Source organism: Ammodytes marinus (assembly GCF_949987685.1).
Source record: "Ammodytes marinus genome assembly, chromosome: 6".
NCBI classification, from domain to species: Eukaryota; Metazoa; Chordata; class Actinopteri; order Uranoscopiformes; family Ammodytidae; genus Ammodytes; species Ammodytes marinus.
The window spans coordinates 28013318-28037441 of NC_137235.1; the positions used below are offsets into that span (position 1 = coordinate 28013318).

General features: G+C 40.7%; 2 protein-coding genes across 3 annotated transcripts in view; one reads left to right on the forward strand and one right to left on the reverse strand.

Annotated features, from left to right (window-relative positions):
* krt222 (keratin 222) overlaps positions 1 to 12588 on the reverse strand; it is a gene marked incomplete at its 3' end in the record, with an annotated part of 25214 nt that extends 12626 nt beyond the window's left edge. The window contains exons 1-4 of one of the 2 annotated variants that reach the window (XM_080029993.1): positions 12498 to 12588; positions 10009 to 10213; positions 5311 to 5393; positions 1102 to 1255 (exon numbers count right to left, since the gene is read on the reverse strand). In XM_080029993.1, coding sequence (XP_079886119.1) covers positions 1102 to 1255; positions 5311 to 5393; positions 10009 to 10206 — 435 coding nt within the window. In that variant the 5' untranslated portion in view covers positions 10207 to 10213; positions 12498 to 12588. Of the gene's footprint in view, positions 1 to 1101; positions 1256 to 5310; positions 5394 to 10008; positions 10214 to 10518; positions 10548 to 12497 lie in introns of those variants that run through there. The other variant, XM_080029992.1, reaches the window with a different exon arrangement.
* A 4507-nt stretch (positions 12589 to 17095) lies between these two features.
* On the forward strand, positions 17096 to 24124 carry krt97 (keratin 97). Its single transcript, XM_080029014.1, has 8 exons — positions 17096 to 17518; positions 18509 to 18591; positions 18871 to 19027; positions 20517 to 20681; positions 21358 to 21483; positions 22403 to 22626; positions 23330 to 23373; positions 23474 to 24124. Exons 1-8 carry the CDS (start codon positions 17132 to 17134, stop codon positions 23587 to 23589), a joined length of 1302 nt encoding a protein of 433 aa, XP_079885140.1. The 5' UTR covers positions 17096 to 17131; the 3' UTR covers positions 23590 to 24124.

Sequence of the window (24124 nt, forward strand, 5' to 3'; positions counted from 1 at the left end):
GATAAAACAACACTAGAAGAGCTCCTAGTGGAAATGAAAAATGCTGCCCTTACTACAGAAGGGATAAAGCAATCTTCACCATAGATGAGAGTGCTCAAGTTGTAATTTGGCTCATAACTACTTAATGAGAAGATCGTGAAGCATTCATTCATAGTATAACTGTTCATATGTTGCACATCACTGTAATTGTCTGTGGCAGTTAAAAGGTGTAAAAGTAAAAAGTAAATGAGTCAGGAGAAAATCACAGAAAAACACACACAAACTTGCAAGAAGGCAAAGACAGACACACAAACTCATGACAAGATACAGTAACTCCAAAGACAGTGAGACACACCAATCCTCTAAGATGCAAAGGTTGACATGCATAGAACTACCCACGGGTCAGATTTGAACCGGGTCTGCTGCAAGGACTAAGCCTCATAGGGGGTCACTCTACAACTATACCATGAGCGCCCCACTTTTCATGAAATTTGAATGTCTCTCTATTTATTTTTTATTTTTTTTATATCTATTTTAATTATGTGTATTTTTTAAATGTAAATAGAGTCCACTTATATGGCGCTTTCCCCTGGTTTTTCACAAACCCAAAGCGCCTTACATTGTTTTGTACACATTCACCCAATCAAGTTGGGGTTCAGTGTCTTGCGCAGGGACACTTGGACTTGTGGCAGGAAAACGGGGGATCAAACCACCGACCCTGCAACCCAGTGGACGACCGCCCGACCCGCTTTGCCACAGCCTCCCTGTGACCTACCATGATCTATAGAGAATGATATCTCGCTTCCATGAATATCGAGTGTGTATTATCATAGTGACAATAAACTGATTCTTGCTAAGAGTATTCTCCAATTCTCAGGGGACGTGCACTCTACTGTCCGGCTTTCATTAAGTTTAATCTATTTTTTTATGGCCTGGATGAATAAAGGGTGCTTTTAAAAGAATAATGTTGTAGTGTGAGAAATGTGCATACAGAGGCAAAAAAAAAACAGCAGCGAAGTCAATCGGTAAGAGAGACAGAAGAGACGGACGAGCAGGAAAGGAAACAAGGGGAAAGTAAGACAAAGAAGTCAGGACAGTAAAGTTTCCAGAACATTTAGTGACCTCATAGTCCTGGTGCATCTGCTGCAGCTCTGTCATGGAGTGCTGAATGTCTGCCTGCAGTGACTCGCTGCTCTCATCCGCCTTCCTCTTTGACTCCCTGAGCAGAGCCACCTGTCGCTCCAGGTGCCTGGTGTTCTTGTCCTCCGTCTCACACCTATGACGTCATTCAGTGTTTTTGTTAAAGGAATAGTTTTAAAAATAATTTAGCTAGTTGCCTCACTCTCGGGGTTCAAGACAAGACGACAGTAAATCATTCCTTCAAGAAGTGCGTGCATTTTTGAAGAAGAAATGGCCATTGGTTGCTCATCGCTAGTTAGCTTAGCTCAAATACTGGTAGTCAACGGACGGGAGGTATTAGCCTGACTCCGCCAACAGTCAGAAGATAAACTTTACAACATCACTAAATGCTACTGTGTGCTTATTGGGACTTTTTATTGGGAGTTAGGCTGTCTTCTTGTTTGGCACTTGTTTATTTACCATGTTATGTTGTGCTCTATATTTTTTGCACTTTATGTCATTGTAGCTTAACTCTACCCATATTTGAGCACAGTTAAATAAATGGTTTCTGTCACCTTGTCTTCAAACCGAGAGTGAGGCAACAAGCTAACAATAAAAAGTGTTCCTTTAATGATTCATGGCATTGCAACACAGGGAGGTCAGGGTGACCTGGCCATAAAAAAATACTTTTATTCACAGGGAGTACGGCAGATTACAGTCAAGTGGAAATGATTGACACCTTCCCCAGTCTCACCAAATACCCAGTTTAACTTCCTTTAAATGGGGATTCCAGTTCCCTGTGTCGACTAAGGAGCTGAAGAGTGTTGTTTTAGCTGAAAGATCCCATTGTGGTGCTAGGGGGCATCCTTTAAGTGTGTCATACACAGAGTCATACTCAGCTAGTCAGGAGACACTCAGGTGGTGCTAAAAATAGATCAGGTGTATTTATGTAGCCACTGTCCTTCATGGGTTAAGGGCTGACAGTGGAAGAGCGCTGTCTGTGTGTGTGTGTGTGTGTGTGTGTGTGTGTGTGTGTGTGTGTGTGTGTGTGTGTGTGTGTGTGTGTGTGTTGATGGAGTTGGGTGGGGGTATGGGGGGGGGGGGGGGGGGGGGTGTTCACTCTGCATCAATACATAAGTGAGAGTGCTGACGCATGACAAAGCCCGGCCTGGATTTGTATGCAGGTTGGATCACAGGAGCGGGGGAGTGGCCTGAGTGAGATAACAGAGCGATGGGAAAGGCATTGCAGCAGGATGAGGAGAGGAAGTCTTTGCTGGCCGTTCTACACCTTTGCTTAGTATATTGTTATGTTTTTTACTGACCAGAAATATATATCCAACATTTTTCGCCTCCCATGTTACCATTTTAGGCGAAACACTGCAGGTGAATAGGGTAAACATTTTAGCTCAGCGATATTATCATGACATTTGGCAATATTTAACAATAATTATGCATACATTTGCATGTCTTTAAAAAAACAAAAGATATAGATGTTGGATAAAGCCAGAGTTCAATTCTTCCTTTCATTTTGACAACATATTAGTGGCCAATGTTTCTGTAGAACAGATTTTGGTCACATCCTTTTTTCATTTTATAAATCAAAAAATACCGTGTACCAGTCTTGAAGGGATAGTTCAGAAGTGTGGGGGGGAGGGGGAGGGGGCTGAAGAAATGTATTTCCTCCACATATACAGTGGAGGAAATAATTATTTGATCCCTCACCGATTTTGTAAGTCTGCCCACTTACAAGGAAATGAGCGGTCTATCATTTTCAAGCTAGGTTTATTTTAACAGTGATAGACAGAATATCAAAAAGAAAATCACATAAAAAAATATATATAAATTATTTTGCGTGGAATAAGTGGAATAAGTATTTGATCCCCTACCAACCATAAATAATTCTGGCTCCCACAGATTAGTCCTCGTGCTTTAAAAAAGTATTCCTAATCTCAACTAGTTTCCTGTATAAAACACACCTGTCTCAAGTTGTTACCTGTATAAAAGACACCTGTCCACAGAGTCAATAAATCAAACTCCAACATCTCCATCATGGGCAAGACCAAAGAGCTGTCTAAGGACATCAGGGACAAGATTGTAGACCTGCACAAGGCCGGAACAGACTACAAGACCATTGGCGAGAAGCTGGGTGAGAAGGAGACAACTGTTGGTGCGATTTTTCGAAAATGAAAGAAACACAAAATGACCATCAATCTCCCTCGGTCTGGGGCTCCATGCAAGATCTCACCTCGTGGGGTATCAATGATCATGAGAAAGGTGAGGGATCAGCCCAGACCTACACGGGAGGAGCTTGTTTATGATCCCAAGGCAGCTGGGACCACAGTCACCAAGAAAACCATTGGTAACACACTATGCAGCAATGGATTTAAATCCTGTAGTGCCCGTAAGGTCCCCCTGCGCAAGAAGGGACATGTACAGAACCGTCTGAATTTTGCCAATGAACACCTGAACGACTCAGAGAATGCTTGGGAGAAGGTGATGTGGTCAGATTAGAACAAAACCAAGTTCTTTGGTATCATAGTGACTCGCCATGCTTGGAGGAAGAGGAATTCTGACTATGACCCCAAGAACACCATCCCCAAAGTCAAGCATGGAGGTTGAAGCATTATGCTTTCGGGGTGTTTCTCTGCTAAGGGGACAGGTGGACTTCACTGCATCAAAGGAAATATGGATGGGGCCATGTACCATGAAATACTAGGTAGGTGACAACCTCTTTCTCTCAGCCAGGTCTGTAAAAATGGGTTGTGGATGGGTCTTCCAGCACGTCAATGACCCTAAAAATACAGCAACGGCAACAAGGGAGTGGCTCAAGAAGAAGCACATTAAGGTCATGGAGTGGCCTAGCCAGTCTCCGGACCTTAATCCAATAGATCTGTGGAGGGAACTGAAGCTCAAGCGACAGCCTCGAAACCTTAAAGATTAGGAGAGGATCTGCAAAGAGGAGTGGTCCAAATGTCCTCCTGAGATGTGTGCAAACCTGGTCATTAACTACAAGACACGTCTGACCTCTGTACTTGCCAACAAGGGTTTCTCCACCAAGTACTAAGCAATGTTTTGATAGGGGATCAAATACTTATTTCACTCAATGAATTACAAAATAATTAATATCTTTTTTTATGTGATTTTCTGGATTTTCTTTTTGATATTCTGTCTATCACTGTTAAAATAAACCTAGCATTAAAATAATAAACCGTTCATTTCATTGTAAGTGGGCAAACTTACAAAATCGGTGAGGGATCAAATACTTATTTCCTCCACTGTATAAATATTAACCTCAAATTGTACGCTAAACTGAGATTTTTTCCCACAGCTTTAGTTTGCTGCCAGACAGTTGTTTGTGTATCACTCAATCAGCCTATCGACTCAGAGCTACTGCAGATTATTCAAGAGACATAATAAAACAAAAATAAACGGCTTTCTGGCGGCAAACTGAAGCTGTGGATAAAGTCTTAGTTTAGCGTACAGTTGAAGGGATATTTATGTTTTAGTTTGCATTTATATATGGAGGAATTTTTTTTTCGTTTGGTCCCCTCTGCAACAATACAATGTTGACTTCTGCTACTCCCTCAAACTCCTAAACAATGGTTGCTCTGACCCCCATCTCCATAAGGTAACACACTAATTATGCCAAAAATACTGAACTATCCCTTCAAAAACCCCTTTTCTGCATGTTTCTAAGAAGACAATGTATCATAAATCAGACTATTAACAACATGTGAAAAAAAATCTTTCTGAATTACCTTCGGAATAGTGCAGAGAATGATTATGGAAATTTTAGTTGATGTCAGGGCTTTAGAAGTTGAGATTTATGGTTCAGTAAAGAAAGTATTGAAAAAAATAAACTAATGTTGAGATAATGGCCGTTAAATGTGGGTATGGACGCAAACAATGTTTAGTAAAATATAAACACCTAGAGGTATTTTCGACCTTTCATTTATTATGGACGCAAAATAGACAAAATTCTCAAAATTTACCAGTGCCCCAAAAAATATATATATATATATTTCACCTGCCATGTCTCGCCTTAAAAAAAACAATGTATTTTTCTCTTATCACTAGTATGAATGCGTACAAGGTGTTTATGGGATGGGATCTCATGCCTCATTTCCTCATCAATAAGCCCTACAATGTAATGATCAAGGGATAGGGGGGTGTTAGAGCTTTCAGGAAAAACTACACACAAATACAGCTGACCTGGCCTGGATGGCAGCAGCTCTGCACTTCATGCTGTCGGACTGCAGTGCCAGCTGGGCATTCTCCATCAGCATTTTACAGACCTGCCAAAAAGAATAAAAAACATGTCAGAGTAACCTTTTCTAAGTCCTAAGCAGGCGAAGTGGATCTGGACTGAGGCATTTATGACTAAGGTCGCAACAGCATCCAATATCACCCTATATGTTCGCTGTTAGAACATAGTACATAATAAACTAACAGAGATTTTGACTTGTAATGATGGCTCCGTTCCATTTATAATCCATGTCGGTGTGACAGTGAGCCAACATGCACACTACCAGAGGACCATTGAACTGAAACAGCTAAACAGAATTCAGCCATCATTCATTTAATAAGTACTTTTCATTCCGTGACATCTCCATGTCTTCTGTGAAAAAGCACCATTGGGGTACTAACCTTTATATTAGCGATTATCATGTTACTCCTTTTCATATCATATACAGTAAGCCTTGATGCTAACACATTGAATAAAATATATTTTTCATGTAATAAACAAGTTGGTGACTGTGGTGAAGGCTGGCAAACAGTATTAGTACTTTCAAATATAGCAAACCTTACATTATGAGGACCAAAACTAACCTAATATTGGCTCATTAGCTTGAAGGGGAGGCACATATTTTCACTGTATAGCCTTCCTGATGAACCAGGGTCATTATAGTCATTTTGCAAAGTGGAAAGGCACAGTCAGGCCAGATTACAACCAAACATATTCAAATAGTCAAATATCTATTTTCAGTACAGTATTGTTGCATTCAAATCTGTTAAATGCTTGCCGAATGCAGGAGAAGTATTTTTAGGAGAAAAGAGACAGGCATCTCAATAATTTATCAAGACTACATAATATTTCTATTATCAAAATAGGATTGATGAATCATGATGATATAACCATGCCTGACATGAATCCAGTCTAGTGAACACTACACTGATATAACAATTTGTTCATCTTAATTCATAACCATTGTGGTTATTAGCACAACAAATTGGTTGTCACAATGGAAATTGTTTTTGAATTGTTGGCAGGTGTAACAATAAGCAACAGTTCTCATATTCAAAACAGTAGTCTAACTTTCCTCAGCTCACCTCACCTCCGCGGGCTCAAAGAGTCAATCACTGCTGCAGTGTCTACATACTGTTCTGTAGATGGAATGTACGAACTAACCACAAACTGCTGTACTTATGTGTTTAACATTAGGAGTGGCTACATTATACAGACGATGGTCTAAAAATGACCCATTCTTTCCACTTTGGTTTGAATTTGAATTTGGAATTTTTATTTTATTTCAGACATATCAAAAACAATACAAAACTAAATGAAAAGCATACAAATACAATAAACAAAATGTATGTTTAAATGACTTCACAAAAAGAAAACAAATTATCTGTATTGATGTGATATGCCTGAAAAAGAGCAGGAAGAAGTATACACTTATTTAATCCTACCCCTTTTGATTTGATTGGTTTGATTCTCAATCATTCGTCTACAGAAGTGTCTGGATAAAAAAGTATTCTGGAGGAGGTATTCAAGTTAAGAAAAAAGAAGGTGGCTTTGTCTGCTATCATATACACAAAGGCACACCTTTATTCCCCCTTTATTCCCCATGAGTGCAGCACTTACAGAAAAAGAAAGACACACCCATGTCGAAGGAAAGCCAAAGATAACATGGAATATTCCGTGACATTTATACCATATAAACACTCATAATACACTCATTATGTGGCTCTTTCATTCCACCTGCCCATGTTTGAGCACCGGGGCGAGATGAATGAATCAGTATACCCGTTATTACTCATCATTACGTTACTGTTCTGTAAATATAAAAAAAGATTAATACATAAAGCCGCTCTTAAGAAGATTAATTGCAAAGGAATCCTGCAAATGTAAAGCATTTCCTGCTGGATCAGTATACAATGGAGCTATGGCAGAGTTTTGCTCTCGTGGCTGACACACACATGGGAGACGAGAGGGATGACGTTGATTTGAGACCTAGTCATTAAAATGTCTGTCTGTCAACAGTTAACCTTTCTCATGCAGACATTGACATTACCACCAGGGAGCCAGTGAAAAACCATAAAGTCTAGTCATGTGAGAGATCACCATAGTTGTTTCTGGCTCTGACCCAGGCCTAATGACACACACACACACACACACATATCTGCTTCTAATCCTCTGCAACAAGCTCTTTTGATGTGAAGTTACCTTTCACCTCATAGTCTAACATGTACAATAGTCAATGTACAATGTTCAATTTGTTGCGGCCTCACACCCATATACAGGCTATAGTGCTATAGTACTGTATCATGTGCTAACAACAGCTTTACCAGTGTAAAAAAAGTTGATGTTTAATCAATAGAATGTAGGTGTATCAGCTGATGCTGCAAACAGCTGACATCAACACAACAACATAACGGGCTGTGTCTCTGTTTTGTCAGCAGTCGGTGTTGTGTGATACATACACATCTGGTGCTACGCTGCCAACTAACATGACCTTGCTGTATTAATTACAGTATAAGATATTTCATTCAGGATCTCACTTAGTTAGCGTAGTAACAACTATTCTTCCTGAGGTCCCCACAATAAAAAAAAACCAATACATTCAACATAATAAAAATACTCCCACATTATCAATGAAACAAATATATAGAGATATATTTAGTTCTACTGTAACATCCACATTTCGTTCTAAACAAATGTTCGAGACACGTTGTACAGATACATCAGTGTCCCTATTTAAGCAAACACCACAAATTTCGATTCACATTCACATTCACATTCACATACCAGCTTAAAGCCACTACGAGTAACGTTTAAATATATTTTAAGCAGCCTCATGTTTCCTCTGATAATCATTGTGAAGGAAGTTCTGTTAAGGTTGGAGGTCAACTCAGGTGGAAGAATATTTCAGGAGACTTGGATGAATTATGAAGCAATATTTATTACAGACTTGGCCAAGGAGAACCAGACTGCAACTCTCGTGACTTGCACATCAATTCTGCCAGACACATGCTTAGAGCTGTGTTTTAACCTCGCGCTATCTCTACCACCTCCCCGGCTCGGGCACCAAGCGTACCAATGTTTTGGTTCAGAGCTGAACACAGTGAACCATAATATTTTGGAGTCTAAGGAGATGAGACTTTCTCCATACAACTGACCTAAGTGTCTCCTAACAGGCTCCACGGCTGACCTAGAGTCTGTGAGACAGACACACAAGATAGGCATATATGAACTATTTATCTTTAACATTAATATTACAACTAAAGACCCAAAATTCCCTCACAATCATAAATTACCTTTAACAGCAAACGAGACCATCAGTGCAAAGAAAGACGTTTTTACATAGTTTTTATTAATGCATTTGGTCTGGTCGTACACCCAGTCCGATTTTCGGTTCGCGGATGCAGGCTCTATGGTCACATATTCGTATTGGTCGCAGATTTCAGTGTAGCGCAGCAACGCGATTTGAGAAGCCTATCCCTCATGGTGAGGGAAGGAGAGCGGGAGCCTTGTTTGAGACAGTTATTTGTCGCCATAATGACTGATAACGGGGCTGAACCATCAAAGAAAAAAAAGAAAATGCAATGAAGAAAAGCTAAAAGGGAGAGTGATAGATGGGCGGGAGGAGGGGGTTGCCAAGCAACGTGTACACAATTTCACGGGAGCAAACTAGACTGCAGTGTTTACTCCTAAATGAATGAGCGGTTGGTACTAAAACAAAGTTTACTTTGCTTCACCATCATCAGATGCCAATTATTCATCTGAAATAGTCATTATTTACAACAACATAAACACATTACCTCATCGTGATCCATACAAACTACCGTCTCTCGTTCATTCGCTTTCTGTGAGGACACAGAATCTTTCAGCTCCGTGCAAGTGGTTAGTGAACCTGCATCAACTCATTGCAATCAGGTGTGTGTGGCACTGACTGGCATTAGTTGATGCTGTGTCACTAACCACTCTCACGGAGCCAAAAAGAGTCCGGTGCCCTCACACTTTCAACACACAGACATGCACTATATTGCTTCCTGATCATGTGACACTCGCACGGCCGGCACGAGCTAGAAAACAGCTTTACGACAGCTGGCGTCGTAAAAATACTACCGCTTTTGTCCAAAGGGGACGCCAACTGACAAAGTTACTCGTAGTGGCCTTAAGATGATTTCTTCGTTACTAATTGCTAGTTTTAGTTTCTATTTCAAACTGATCTCGCTTGTAATCTGTGTTAAATGCAGTATGTTCCAATTTGTCATTTCTCTATACTTTACAGTTTTCTTTATGGCATCAGTTTTAGGTAAAGGTAGTGTGTAGCGTCCCATAAGGGCATGTCTAATGTTGTAATAGTGCCTATAACGTGGGTGTGTTCTCTGTGAGTATTAATAGTATGTGTGAAGGTTTCCTGTAGACACAGGTGGCCCTCACATACCTGGTCGAGGCTATATATGCCAGTCTACTCTTCCACCGTCATCCATAACAGCTTGGCGTGTGTCCCTTTAACACTGCTCCTCATTGGGCAGTGAAGAGCAATAATAATGTAGTGTGTAGCCGGTGGCATGAAGCTTTGAACAACTCCAGAATTCAATTTCCAATACTTTAAAAAAAAACATATATAATCACCAGCTATAGCTAACAAAAATCAAATCTCAACCAAACTTGAGTCTGACCTGGGTACGTAGCTCCTCCACAGTGTGCTCTTGGTGGGACCAGTCCCGGGAGCGTTTGGTGCTCCTCACGCCCCATTCTGCTATCTGAGCCTCCAGCCGCTGGTTGGTCTCCTGCAGCCTGTTCACCTGCTCCATGAAGCCCTTCAAGCGGGTGTTCAGGCCCCACATGGTGCGACTAGAGTCCTGCAGCACGTCCATGTTAGAGCTTTGAGAGAGAGGCAGAGAGAGAGAGAGACAGATTGAGTGTGAGAGAGTCAGAGAGTGCACACCCAAATGTTTACGGACACAAACGTAGGGCTGCCACTACGCAGTTAAATGACACCACAGTGGTTCCCTGGCTGTGCCGGCCGAAAAAAATCCCATAGCAATCCAGGTGATCAACTCACTGTTTTTGCGAGGATAAGATATAGTGATTGAAAAATGATCACGGCACACAAAAGTCCAGAGATTGCACACACACCGAGCCAGAGGCGTTTACCTAGGTAAATGTTTACCCAGCGATATACTCACCTGCTGAGGCAACGTGGCCCTTTGACGAATAAGGCAACAGTCTAGTCAATAACAAGTCTAGTCGAAGCAACAAAAAGGAAGCAAGAGTCCCTTTAGTCTGTATGCCCGGTCACACCACTGAGCCGATCCACCTCTTACTCCCCACCACGGCTTAACCACATTCCTGGAGCTGCTGGTCAACACGTTCTCCTTCCCACTGTGCCCTGGGTCACTAGTAGCAGAGGCAGTCGGCCCCTGAGACAGAGCAGACAGGCTGCCATCACTGGATATAGCGTGTCTAGTCTCTAGTCTTGATAAGGGTCATCCAGCCACCATATGATGTTCCTCTCTCTCTCTCTCTCTCTCTCTCTCACACACACACACCCCCCAGGCAGCATGCATTGGCAGGGCAGTGTGGGGCTAATCACTGGACACAGCGAGTGCTTACATCACCAACACTCTGGGGCCCTTTGTACTCTGTGATCCAGGATTACTGAGCCGCTTTCAAACAGACAGCAGCAACACACGAGCTGCGGTGGAGGGAATGTTCAGGGAGACACAGTGACAGGACCAGCGTGTGTGTGTGTGTGTGTGTGTGTGTGTGTGTGTGTGTGTGTGTGTGTGCGTACAGTATGTGTGTATTGGAGTGGTCTTTTTAATGAGAGGTTACCTACAATATACGCCTACATGTACTATAATTAAGGGTAAAGCGGTGTCCCTCATACACAAGTCAAGTCAAGTAAGTCACCCTCTGTGCAGATTTACCTCTTTCTCCATAACAGTCTTGGCTGTTTTTAGAGAATGACTAAGTGTTTGTGTGTCTGGGTCAAAGGTTTGGTCTTCTCCGTATTATAATGTGGCTTCAACATTTCCTTGGATACAATGTAAACCACCAGGCTACAGCCATGTGTTTCATACGCATCATGGCCCTAGTGCTTCTGGGATTTTACATATATTTCCATTGTTATCTTCATTCAACAGCCAGCAGACAGACAGTATGACATTTGTCACAGACATAAATAAATACTCTACTGGAAATATTTCAAGGGCTTATGTTCAGAGCTATGTTTGGGTAAACAAGGGATGTGGTATCAATATTTCATTGAATTTTTGAAGGCACAATCTGTATTCTCAGTGTAATTCAACAGCCCAGCCTAGCAGTATCACAACAACCCAAAATGATGCGTTCTTCAGAATCGCTGACTCCACCTTTGATAGGGTGTGCCCTGGTTTGTTGTGACCCATACCAATACCAGTCAACAAGCCTACTTAAGATTGTAAAGTATGATAAGCTTACAAAAATGCAGGTGTTTTTTTTTTGTGAGAATACAACCGAAAGGTATTACATTAAACAAGTATTGATTGATCCTTTAAGTGTGAGTTGTAGGCTACAGTTGATCTGAATCTTTATCGATATATCTATTCTCAGTCGAAATCTCATATTATTAGATATATTTTGTATGTATGTTATTATTTGTCTTATTTGTTTTTCGAGGAGATACTCTGGTAAACTGTGCAAACACTTGCTATCAGATTACCTTCCCATTGGGTAAACAAGCCGGCTTTGCTTAGAGGCAGGATGTGGTGATTATTAATACAGGAGACAGAGCCTGCTCTGCTATCTGTTACAACCATTGTACAAATATTATCTCTACCTAGACTTTCATCCTTTCTGCAGAGAAACGACAGAGGACTATCCTTGTGGTTTTTGCTGGTAGTAGTTTGTCAGAATTGGGTTTTATTTTTCATCTGTATTGACAGAAAAAGAGGGAGAGAGCAGGAGAAAATGTCCATCATGGAAAAGTAAGTCATGAAAATGTGTGGGAGAAAAGGTAAAACGTTGATGTAAATTGTTATAATTACACATACTGTATACACACACACACACACACACACACACACACACACACACACACACACACACACACACACACACACACACACACACACGCCCTGCTGACTAACCAAACAGGGCCAGACAGGATTACCAGGACACTTACCGTCATCCCATACCAGTCCCACACCCTCTCTCAGCAAGGATGGCCTCCTGTTGGCGGTCTGATGAGGGCCATTTGTAAATGTCGTTAGTTGAAATCCTGGGAAAACAAAACACGCGTTGTAGGGCGTTGCAGGCAGCTCTGTTTAGAGTGTCTGGGATCGGATGGACGATTTCTGCTTTGATAACAGACAGGGAATGCCACCGAGCCAGTTGTTATTAGATGTCATGTTGCTCCCACACACACACACAGATCCAAGGAAGGGAGCCTCCGTCGCACGACATTGGCAGAGAGAGAGTTTGTAACTGAGGTCTACAGGGAAACGCTGGTGGTGGTTTGTTAGTCAAATTTCAGGAACAAAAGGTGGAGGCTTCTGAGGTGGGACTTTGCCTGCGCGGACAATTAAAACAAAACAAGTCAGCCTCAGACCACAGGCTGCTCACTGATCGGTGTTACTGAAATAGCTCCTTCATGTACCTGACCTCAGTGACTTGACATTCCGCCGCTTGTTCCCCCCTGGAGGAGTGGGCGCTTTATAGGAGCTCTTTGATGCTTTCCTCATGTGATCCCTTCTATTCTGCACAAAGAGCTTCGTACTAAACGTGTTTTCACAGACAAAACAACCCACACCTTCTGTGAAAACATACAATAGCTTTTGATCTATTCTCTCACAATTCTAAAAACAAACTCCATGCCAGGAGGTTTTTTCTTTTTTTCAGTCTGTAGCTACATGATGTTATTACGCAAGCCACTTAAGTTTTGTATTGGAAGGTATTGTGGCGTTTAATCCTTAACCGCAAAAAGGGATTATCTTGGCACAAACTCTCATGCTGTAGGGGATATGTTCAGCTAAAGTATGTTTCATGTGCTGTTACATGTAGCGTATTGTAAAAGCCGGAGACCGCAATTAAAGTGGTTCTTAGGAACACCACATCACACAGCCTGCCAGCCTCAGGACTTATTTATTATACGTGATACATTATAAATGTCTTTTGCTAATTTAATATTTGTAATCGGTGTACCATGTCAAGCAGCACTGCATACAATTTGTCACATTACTAATATCTAGAATGTGGAAGGGGTGGCTCGTAATATCACACCAACAGGAAATTAGTAGGCTGCCTTACAGTTTCCCTCAGCTCTACGAAAGCCAATTTTATTTTGTATGACATTAAAGGTCATTAAAGGTCACATATTATGCTAATTTTCATGTTTAAAATAGTAATTTTGGTTTCTATTAGAAACTGTTTGTATGGTTGAGTGTCCGAAAAAACATTATATTTCACAGTGCCAACGCTGAATCTCCTCTTTTCAGCCTCTGTCTGAAACGCTCCGTTTTGGAGCCTGTGTCTCTAAGCCCCGCCTTCCAAAAAGCCCAGTATTCTCTGATTGGCCCTGATTCTAACTGCCAGTTTAAATCTAACTGCCAGTTAGATTCAGGGGGATCTGGGAGTGTGCTTATCACAAGTGGAGAAAATGCTCAGTTAGGTTGGTAATGGGTGGGCTACTATTTCATAAGGGGAGAGCGGGGTTTTCGAACACAGGTTTTTTAGGAAGAGGAGAAATATAGAGAGGGTTGTTTTCTCATACTTTGGGAGTCTCAAGACACACAGTGGACCCATACCTATGTTGAAAAGTGCATTTGACATAATAGGTGACCATTTTCTTTTAAATATTTGCGTCGTCTATTTTTATATACCCCAGATATGCAATTCACACTAGACTTAATACAGGTCAATCAATTTAATCAATAGCAATTTATCAAGCTATCATCTCATCAAAATGAATCTACACCCACCTCTAATTTCCAAAACATTTGAATAAGATTGTTGTATGGACTGTGGAGTATTCATTAATGTGAATCATGAAATATGTTCCTGAGGCTTGTCCACTGAGCAGAAAATGTATTTAACCAGATAATTGCTATTCTTTCTACTCACAGCCAATGCTCAGGATTTAGTTTAGAGATCTGCATTCCTCTTAAAACACTTTGTTTTGTAAAGCCCAGTAATATTCATTGTGAGTCATGCCAGAGGTAACACTACATGGCTTAAAGTACGTATGTGTTATCTGGGAAATCTTATTGCTACATGGTGTAACATAATTATATTTCAGACAATAGTGTTCTTTCATCTTTGTGGCAGCAGTTTGGAGGAGGGGCGAGCCTGATTCAACATGCCCAAATGCATAAATAAATGGTTTTGACAGTTTTCTTTGGAACACTCAAACACCTGTGTCTATGTGAAACCCAGGCATTAGGTTTTTTGCATTGTTAACAAATGCCAGACCTGAGTGTCCCATTGTCTAAAAAGAGCCTTTCAGAATTGTAACTGAGCTGCACACATTTCATTTTTAATTTTCAGTCTTAGTTCACAACCCTGCCAACAGCCATAACCATCTACAATAAGTCCTACAATACCGTAAGTGCTGGGACTCCTGCAATCAGAGAAAATTGACTATTTTCAATTTCGAAACTTTTAACCAAATGTTTTAGTTTGATTCGCTACTGAAACAACACAATCTCCCTTGAGGATAAAGTATGATCTATTTATATTATAGAAGAACCAAGACATGCACATTTTCAGCCTAACTGTTCCATTTTTCTTTAATCTTTTATATAAACCAAACCCATCCACACCTTTGACTTTTACGATAATCCTACCTGTGGGAACCAAGTGTGGTGTGATGTGGTTGCTGTCTTATTAACATTCCATACTTTTCATGGTTTATAGTCACGAAAGACAGATGTGACACACGGACCAAACCAAGAGCTTTAAAAGTATTTTCCAACCATGAAGGGAACAGCTTAATGCTTCACTCATGATTCGGTAGGAATGGAACAATTAGGCAGGGTGGGGCCCTTCCCGATAGCCTGAGGTAAAGTTAGATGACAGTGATAAACCAAATCTAATTTGATAACAATGTGCTATCAACAACCATCCTTAATGCTGCTTTGTGCATTACCCCTTCAGCATCCCTTTTCAAATGAAGTGTTATATGTGTGATAGGTTGACAACCTGAGGTAAATCTGAACTCCCTTAAGTGCAATAAAGTCAAGATCAATAAATACCGGGCCTGAAAAACTATTATCCTCGTCATAATCTGTTTGACATTTTCCCTCAGGGTGACACAGTGCTTGCTTCTCAAAAAACAATTACAGCAGAAATGACATACTTAGCTGTCATTCAGGCTTACTTAGAAAAACAAAGGATGGGCAAGTATTCCAAACAGCCAAACATGTCTGAGCTGTGCACTTGATGGCTGGGGTATGTCTGATAAGGTGACAAGGTAACCCAAGAAGAGGCACTTCCTTGATCTAACCTGGCAACCTGTTAGAACGCCACACAACAAGCCCACATTACAATGTCAGAAAAGGCAAGGCATTGTTGGACAGCGGAGATGGTGCACTACAGGAGTATTAAATGCGTATTCAATAACCTCCTTTCAAGTTTAAAAGGTTGCTGAAAAGTTGCTGATCAAATGTGTGAATGGATCTCATTGACACGTTCACTTGGGCTTATAGGCTACACAAGTTGTATTATAATTATGTGATCTCTGAAAAATGGGCCTATACGCTTAAAAAGATCACGTCCTTCCTTTTAGGAAACTTAAAGTTATGGCAAGTCTTCAAACACCTTGGCTGCACAGGGTCGTTTTGTGTAAACAAGTTACACATGCAAGTTTGGGAGAATGTTTACATGCGTGTTTGTTGAACGTCAGAGCAAATAAATTAATGAATGGGTAACACTTTACAATAAAGTAATAAAGAGTAGTTACCCTTTTAAAAAGGGTAGTTTACCTTTTTAAAAGGTAATAAACTACCCTTTTTAAAATGGTAACTACTCTTTTTTTGTGTACCTTATTGTAAAGTGTTACCGAATGAATTGCTTTTTTCGAACAAGCAATGTCAAAAAAGGATATGAAGCTCACGGATATCAAAATATTAACTTTTTTGACAAGGCAAACATTGTTTGAGTAGTGCACTGTTGGCCCACCATTCCACTTGTTTACCCATGGTAGCTGGAGGCTATGCTGAACTATTGTAACCATGCAGGTGCTAATTTAGAGGAGATGTTGATCAGTCTCTCTCTCTCTCTCTCTCTCTCTCTCTCTCTCTCTCTCTCTCACACACACACACACACACACACACACACACACACACACACACACACACACACACACACACACACACACACACACACACACACACACACACACAGTATAGTCTATTATATATCTCAATTCATCAATCCTATTTAGGGTCAGTTTTTGACGGCCATTTCATGGAGGCCATTTTAATATAAAAATCATACTGTTTATAGTTGTGCTAACGTCTCATACTAAACTGGAATATTCATCTTCTATTTCCGCCTGAAAGTAAATGTGGCATACAGCCTTCATCAGCTGAAATGTGCACTGACAGACAGCCACCACATCTTGCGTTGCACTAAAGCTAAATGCCAACCGACCCACCACGCCCTGGTCACACCTGTGATTGTGCATCATCTCTGTCCTCCCACCTGTCCGGCCGCTCCCACCCCCATAGAGGAAAAGCTATAAGGGCAAGCCTCCCCATCTCCGACGCACCAGCTCCTCTCTTTTAGGGTTTGACAAGCGTAGCTGAACGAGTAGTCAATATGAGAAGATCTTTCGCCTCTATGTCCATGTACTCTGTGCCGCATGATGGCTCCAGGCGCACCGGTACGAGCGTCTATGGCGGTGCAGGTGGTAACAACGTCCAGGTGTCATACGCCTCCAACCGCCTCGGCTCTGGCTTTGATCTGGCCAGCGCTTTGGAGGACAAGGCCGGGGGCAAGGGCGATTTCTCCGTTTCAGGCAACGGGAAACACACCATGCAGAACCTCAACGACCGCCTGGCCACCTACCTGGAGAAGGTGCGTACTTTGGAGAGCGCCAACGCCGAGCTGGAGCGTAAGATCCGCGGCTGGTATGATAAGCAGGCAACCCCCACCACCAAGGACTACAGCAAGTACGAGGCGATCATCGCGGACCTGCAGAAAAAGGTACTTTCCTTCCCCACTCCCTTTACTGACTCCGTTAAGTCAGTGCCTGCTTGTTTGTTTCTTTTGTTAATTTGATAAACGAGTGAACTATGCCAACTTGTATTGTACATTTGCCAATAAAGTTTTTAGAATGTTCCTCCATCCATTGATAACTAACATTTAATTTATTGATTCAACTGGTCACACTGGTTTTAAATAATTATACAAAAAACGTTATTTAGTATATTCAAAAAATGTCTTGTGTAAACTAAACCTAATATACAGATGACCTATATCAAGTAAAGATCTATCATTTCCTCGTAAAAATCATGTGACAACTTCATCCTCATATAACTAAACTTGACACACTGAACCGATAAGGTGGTTGAACATAATTTTAGTTTATAATACACCCCATTAGACAATAGGAAATCTTTAATTTTTTATTCCATGTCCCCCCTCTATTAAATCTCCATTAACATACTGTATGTGAACCATGGGGAAAGTCTAGTCAGCAGTCATCACTCAGTCATGTGCACTCAGGATGTGGATCATGGACAAACATGACACTCCTTTAAAGGTGCTACGGGGACCTTTTAAATATTTCTGAAATAATGCTATTCTTTTATAGTTTTTCTTAATGCCTTTGTCCGGGTCCGCTTACCCAGGAACAACAGATACCACTACCACTTTAGTCCAAAGATGCACCTAGAATTAACACACACACACTGAAAGTTCCTCGGAGCACCCTTAGGATCTCATATATAAAAAAGATGTCTGATGTGTATGCGAGTTAACAAACAAGTCTGTAAAAGCACTAGACTCTTTGTTACGAGTACCTTCGTGGGTGAGTGCAGGTGCAATGGAAAATGCAAATCAGGTGAACAGAAAACTATTCTGCTGGTAGACAAACCAGCCCTCATTTAAGATAAGGAGCCACTAACTCCCCTGTATGGCTGTAATAAACATATATCAAACACCAGTTGACGATGTTTCTCTTCTTGCCTGTAGATCGGTCTTGCCGTACTGGACAATGCCAGGCTGATGTTGCAGATCGACAATGCCAGACTGGCAGCCGAGGACTTCAGAATCAAGTGAGTGGAAAGTTCACTACGTCAGCAGTGATCTGCCCATGTGCGGTGAAAAGCCTTTATTATGTTTTATAATGACAGGAGACAGCTGTGGCATAGCCTTTTAACAAGCCACTCTTGTGTAGACTTTGTCACGAGGGGTTTTTCTCACAGTCAGCTGAGTGATTCAACTGGTCTAACAGGTTTAGGACAGAGCTTCATATCTTTTTTTTTCCTTTGTTGGTGGTAACACCAGCTGAGCGGGGGGCAGCAGCATCAGCATCTATGCTTTCTACTTGACAGGTTTGAGAATGAGTACGCAGTGCGCATGTCAGTGGATGGGGACATCGCCGGACTGCGTAAGGTTCTGGATGACCTGACCATGACGCGCTCCGGTCTGGAGATGCAGGTGGAGGGTCTGAGGGAGGAGCTGGTCTATCTGAAGAAGAACCACGAGGAGGTGAGAGCTCCAGCATTGTGGCCATCATGTAACACCATCTCAATGAGCTCAGTTGTAATCAAATGAAAAAGTTGTGACAACTCAAATCTTCAAGCCAACTGTCTGCGCTAGATTTTTGAGCTTTGAGGCCAAATAAAACTCTCAGGTTCCTTAAGGATAACTGCCAACGTTTGAGCGAACCAATTATATTTTTATGTGAAAACTTCAATTTTTTAGTTCAGTTTCTAACAATTACAGTTTTGCCAACTAAGTCTCAACAAATAAAGCCAAGTCGGTCAAAATGTTGATTCAAACAGTGTTTAAACTGTGTGATAAACTTTCTTAACAAAAAAATCGCACAACTTGGAAATTTTAGTACGTAGAACTCAAAACTTGAAGGTACATTATATAGATGATAAATGAAAAAGATAGTGAGAGATAGTTTGAATATAAAATGCTATGGCTAATGGCTATTGTCATTAGTGTATTTGCCAAATGCCTCACAGCAAATATTTTCTCATGCTTCTACAAACAAATTAGTTTGGATTGGCAGCTGTGGCCTTAAATTGTGTACTTAAGACGATACTACTTAGGAAACACCACTGTCCCCGGAGTTCTGCCAAAAAAACTCATCTTAGATCATATCAGAGTCAGCTGATTTATGGTCTGTTTACTTACTGTGGTGCTGAAATAGCTCTTATAAATCATCATCAAAGATAGGCTAAATAAATACATCATATAAGGGTTCCCTTTGACACATTTTTACATCGATATGTTGATTAATGTGAGTCAATGCAACTTTAGCTAAAATCAGCTATTGTGGTCACAAAGGGCAACAGCAGGATAAAGTTAAATTGTTAAACCTTTTGAACAGCAAGTAAAAAAAAAGGCATAAAGTCAGTGACGTGGCTCAGCAGGGTCAATCAAACAGTATCCATCTGTAACATTAGGAAACGTTAGCTACCATTAGCTACTAGCCGTACCAGACCAAGTGAGGCTGAGACAGCAAAAACCCAAGAGTGTAGGTGAATAGGGTAACATTTTTTACCATGTAGATATCATCACAAAACGTTGCCAGTTGATTACTTACATTAAACAATTATTGTTGTGGTTGTAAAGGATAAATATACAGACACAAACAGACAATTATGTCAACATTGACCAGTGCTTGAAAAAACAATGTTTTTGCCTGCTGTGTCTCACCTTAATGGTGCTATGAGGAACTTTTAAATACAGATGAAACAGACAGATTTTTCCTCTGATGATCATAAATGACACGTAACAGCAAACAGGACCATCAGTGCAAAAAAAATGCAATTTTTATATTGTTTTTCTTAATGTCTTTGTCATCTGTATACGCTCACCCAGGAACAACAGCCATTTTGTCCAAAAGGAGGTGCAAGAATGAACACAAACTTAAAGTTCCTTGGAGAACCTTTAAGTAAAGCATTTTTTTTTATGTAGGATTTATCCTTGATCTTACCTGACTTTTTCCCTGTCCCACCTGTAGGAGCTTGCGGCCTTGCGTGGCCAGGTTACTAACAGCGGTGTGAGTGTGGAGGTGGATGCCAAGCCACAGGAGGACATGGCTAAGATCATGACCGAAATCAGAGCTCAGTACGAGGGCATTACTGAGAAGAACCGTAAGGAAATGGAGTCCTGGTACAAGGGCAAGGTGAGGGGGAAACCTGATGATATATTTTTTTTAGATATTATCTTGTTTTAAATACTTTTAAATATTTTTGAAACAGTCAAATTACATGACATGTAACAGCTTTTGTCCAAAGGGGGTGCTAGAATGAAGACAAAATTAAAGTGTCTTGTAGCCACATTAACCTCATGCAAACCAAGTTCACATCATCTCATCTCATCCCTGCATTTAAAGGTGCACTATGAAGTTTCAGGGTAGGGGTACATGTTTACATTAGCAGAGCCTGCAGTTACTAAACCTGTGTCATCTACATGTAATTCTTAGTGTTGAAGAATTCCATCATCATTAAATCAAAACACAATTCTTTTGAAGCACCTGGACCCAGGCATAAGACTAGTTTGTAAACAAAACTGTGGGCCCTGTTTCTGTAAGCAACAACAACAACAACAACAACAACAAAAGGGAAACAGTAACTTTCCAGGTAGCTTTTTACCTTCAGTGTCAGGGATCCTATTTTCCTGTGAGGAAAGTTTTTTTTAATCCAGTTTTGAGAATACACATTAGAAAATGTTCACTTCTCTGAACACCCGAAGTTACAGTGCACCTTTAACTGAAGATGTGTCCTGAATATCAAGTAATCCAATCAAATAACCCGAACAGCTTTTTGACTATTCTCGTGTCCAATTTGAATGTTTTCCAGTTTGACGAACTGAACAAGCAGGTGGCGAACAGCGAGCAGCACATCCAGTCCTCCAGGAGTGAGATCAACGACCTCAAGAGAACCCTGCAGTCCCTGCAGATTGAACTGCAGTCCCAGCTCAGCCTGGTAATTCACACATAATATACAGCTATGGAATCAAGAGACCACTCCGAATGTTCAGTGTCTCTCGTTTTACTATTTATAGGCATATGTTTGAGTAAAATGTACTTTTTGTTTTTTTTATAATATAAATTACTGACAACATTTCTACCAAATTCCAATACATGTTTTGTCATTAAGAGCATTTCCATTAAGTAATGTAGAGATGAAGATTTAAGAAAAATCCAGACTAGTCTCGTATTTTTTTCCAGAGCTGTACACATGGCCAGTGGTAGAGAAAAAGTATTCAGAGATCCTTTAGTTGAGTAAAAGTACTAGCCACTGTAAAAAAAAAATACTCTGGTGCAAGTAAAAGTCCTGCCTATATAGTCAGGAAAAGTACTTAAAGTATTGAAAGTAAAAGTACTCAAAGCAGGACAATTGATACTTAAAAGGAAATCAGCAATTCCTCGAGAAGCTTGAACAATGAAATTGTATTCACATTTGCATAAAAAATTACGCAAAAATAGTCAATAGCCGATACTTTTTCCGTCAATTGACCAACCACTTACTCATTTAAACTTTTAGCTGTACTCTGCACTCTATCTATGTACTTAGTGACTTTCCACCACTCCACATGTCCACCCTGGTAGAAGCTGCAATGTACACTTTCATTCATAATCCCCACCTATAATAAACATGTATCAGTCCAAGCAGTTTCATTGCTCAACATCAGGTCTATCACCTCTGTTGGAGCAACACATACCATAGTAGCATATTTTACTCCACGTTTGACTATACACACACTATACATAGGCCGTCAGCCATGCAAACCTGTCAGTCACCATTTTGTAACTGCTTGTGTGCACTTCTTTACCCCCTTAGGCAACTTAAAACAAGAGCAATTAGCACTAGGGTAAACTCTGAAATCTGCTCCTTTTGTTAGAAATCTGCCTTGGAGGGCCAGCTGGAAGAGACAGAGTCGCGCTACCACATGCAAATGAACCAGCTGCAGGCCATGGTCAACAACCTGGAGGGAGAGCTGGGCCACATGAAGGCAGACATCGAGAGGCAGGCCGCAGAGTACAGCAGGCTGCTAGACATCAAGACCAGGCTGGAGCTGGAGATAGCAGAGTACAGGAGGCTGCTGGATGGAGAGCTCAGTGAAAGGTGAGGGACGATGGCGGTGAGATGTTTGTCCCAACAACAAAAAAAAGAGGTCCATCTTGCTTAGAGTTAGATCCATGAGAAGATCAATAGCACTCTGTGAATATGAAGTTATTAGCTTAGCATAAAGACTGGAAATGGGGCAGAAAGCTAGCCTGGCTACCGTATCTAAAAGGTAACAGAATCTGCCAATGAACACCTCGAAAGCACAGAGTCAGCAATCCTGGAGAACACTTGTTGTTAATATCACTTTTAGTCAAAATCTGTCAATAGCTCCTCACAATCCACTATCTGTCCATAATGTGTGTGTGTGTGTGCGCGCTGAAAACAATTCTGGTGTTAATACACAACCTAATTTTTGTAGATTGGTATGTAAACAACTGGGTCTACCGTAGCAACATGCCAGTTTACGGAGCCTAGGCTGTGTATTAACACTGGATTTTTTTTTCCATCACACACACAGTACATATAGGTAGCAGATCTGAGGAGATAGTCACTGATTTTGACAAAAAGTGATTTTGACAACAAGCGTTCTCCAGAATCATTGACTCCAACTTTAATTAACAGACTATAATCTTGTTAGGTGGGAATATGACATTATGTTGATAACTGTGCCAAGAAAGTGAATAAGCATTCTAGTCATTCTTTCAACGTTAGTATAATCTCTGTCTGGAATACTGATAACAACTTTTTGTCTATCGTTTAGCTTCAGCAAAACTGTCATCACAAAGACTCAAGAGGTTCACTCGGGTAAGTTTACATCACAGCTGTATTCTTATCTTAGTTTTTGTTTGTTATAAAAATTAAACATGTCATGAATTTAAATTTGTTTGGATTTTTTCCCCCGCAGCACCCAAACCTAAGCCAGTGGTGACCCAGCGGAGGAAGGTGGTGATTGAGGAGATCGTTGATGGAAAGGTGGTGTCCCGCACAGAGGATGTGGACACGGAGATCATCAAAAGTTAGACAGACCTAATCCCAACACATCTGGGTTAAGTGATAACAAACACAAATACATAAATCCTCTCTAAGAGTTTTCTGGCACATTTACTGGTTATTTTCTTAAACTGACCAGGATTACCTGTTTTTTTTTGTTATTTATTTAACCCAGGTCTGTTACCATCTGAAATATTTCTCTACCCAAATATTTGTGCGGTGCTAACATTTGGAATTTCTCTTGTCAGAAAAATCATTTTTATTCTGATGTATTGTCATTAAAAAGGCAAAGCCGAACCCAAAAAATAGTTCTATCCAAAACCTACTGAAAACAATTTTGCAATCTACCTCCTGAAATACCGTAGTTACACACTAGGTGGCACTGTGAGGCCCATTGATTAGGAAGGCCTTTCTTTATTATTATTTATTGGTTTGAATAGATACATTGAGTAGTAAAAAGGCTGTGTCCCTTTTTTTAATTGTATTTCGAAAACATTTTTCTTAAGGCGTAAGATATTTTATAGGAAATACTGTTGTCAAATAAATAATTATCCTTTGATAATGA

Bases quoted from the DNA above. Each gene is read 5' to 3' on its own strand.
- krt97 (XM_080029014.1), top strand. From the start codon at position 17,132: ATGAGAAGATCTTTCGCCTCTATGTCCATGTACTCTGTGCCGCATGAT. The intron at 17,519-18,508 runs GTACTTTCCTTC...TCTTGCCTGTAG, and splicing joins TCGCGGACCTGCAGAAAAAG to ATCGGTCTTGCCGTACTGGA. The intron at 19,028-20,516 runs GTGAGAGCTCCA...TCCCACCTGTAG, and splicing joins TGAAGAAGAACCACGAGGAG to GAGCTTGCGGCCTTGCGTGG.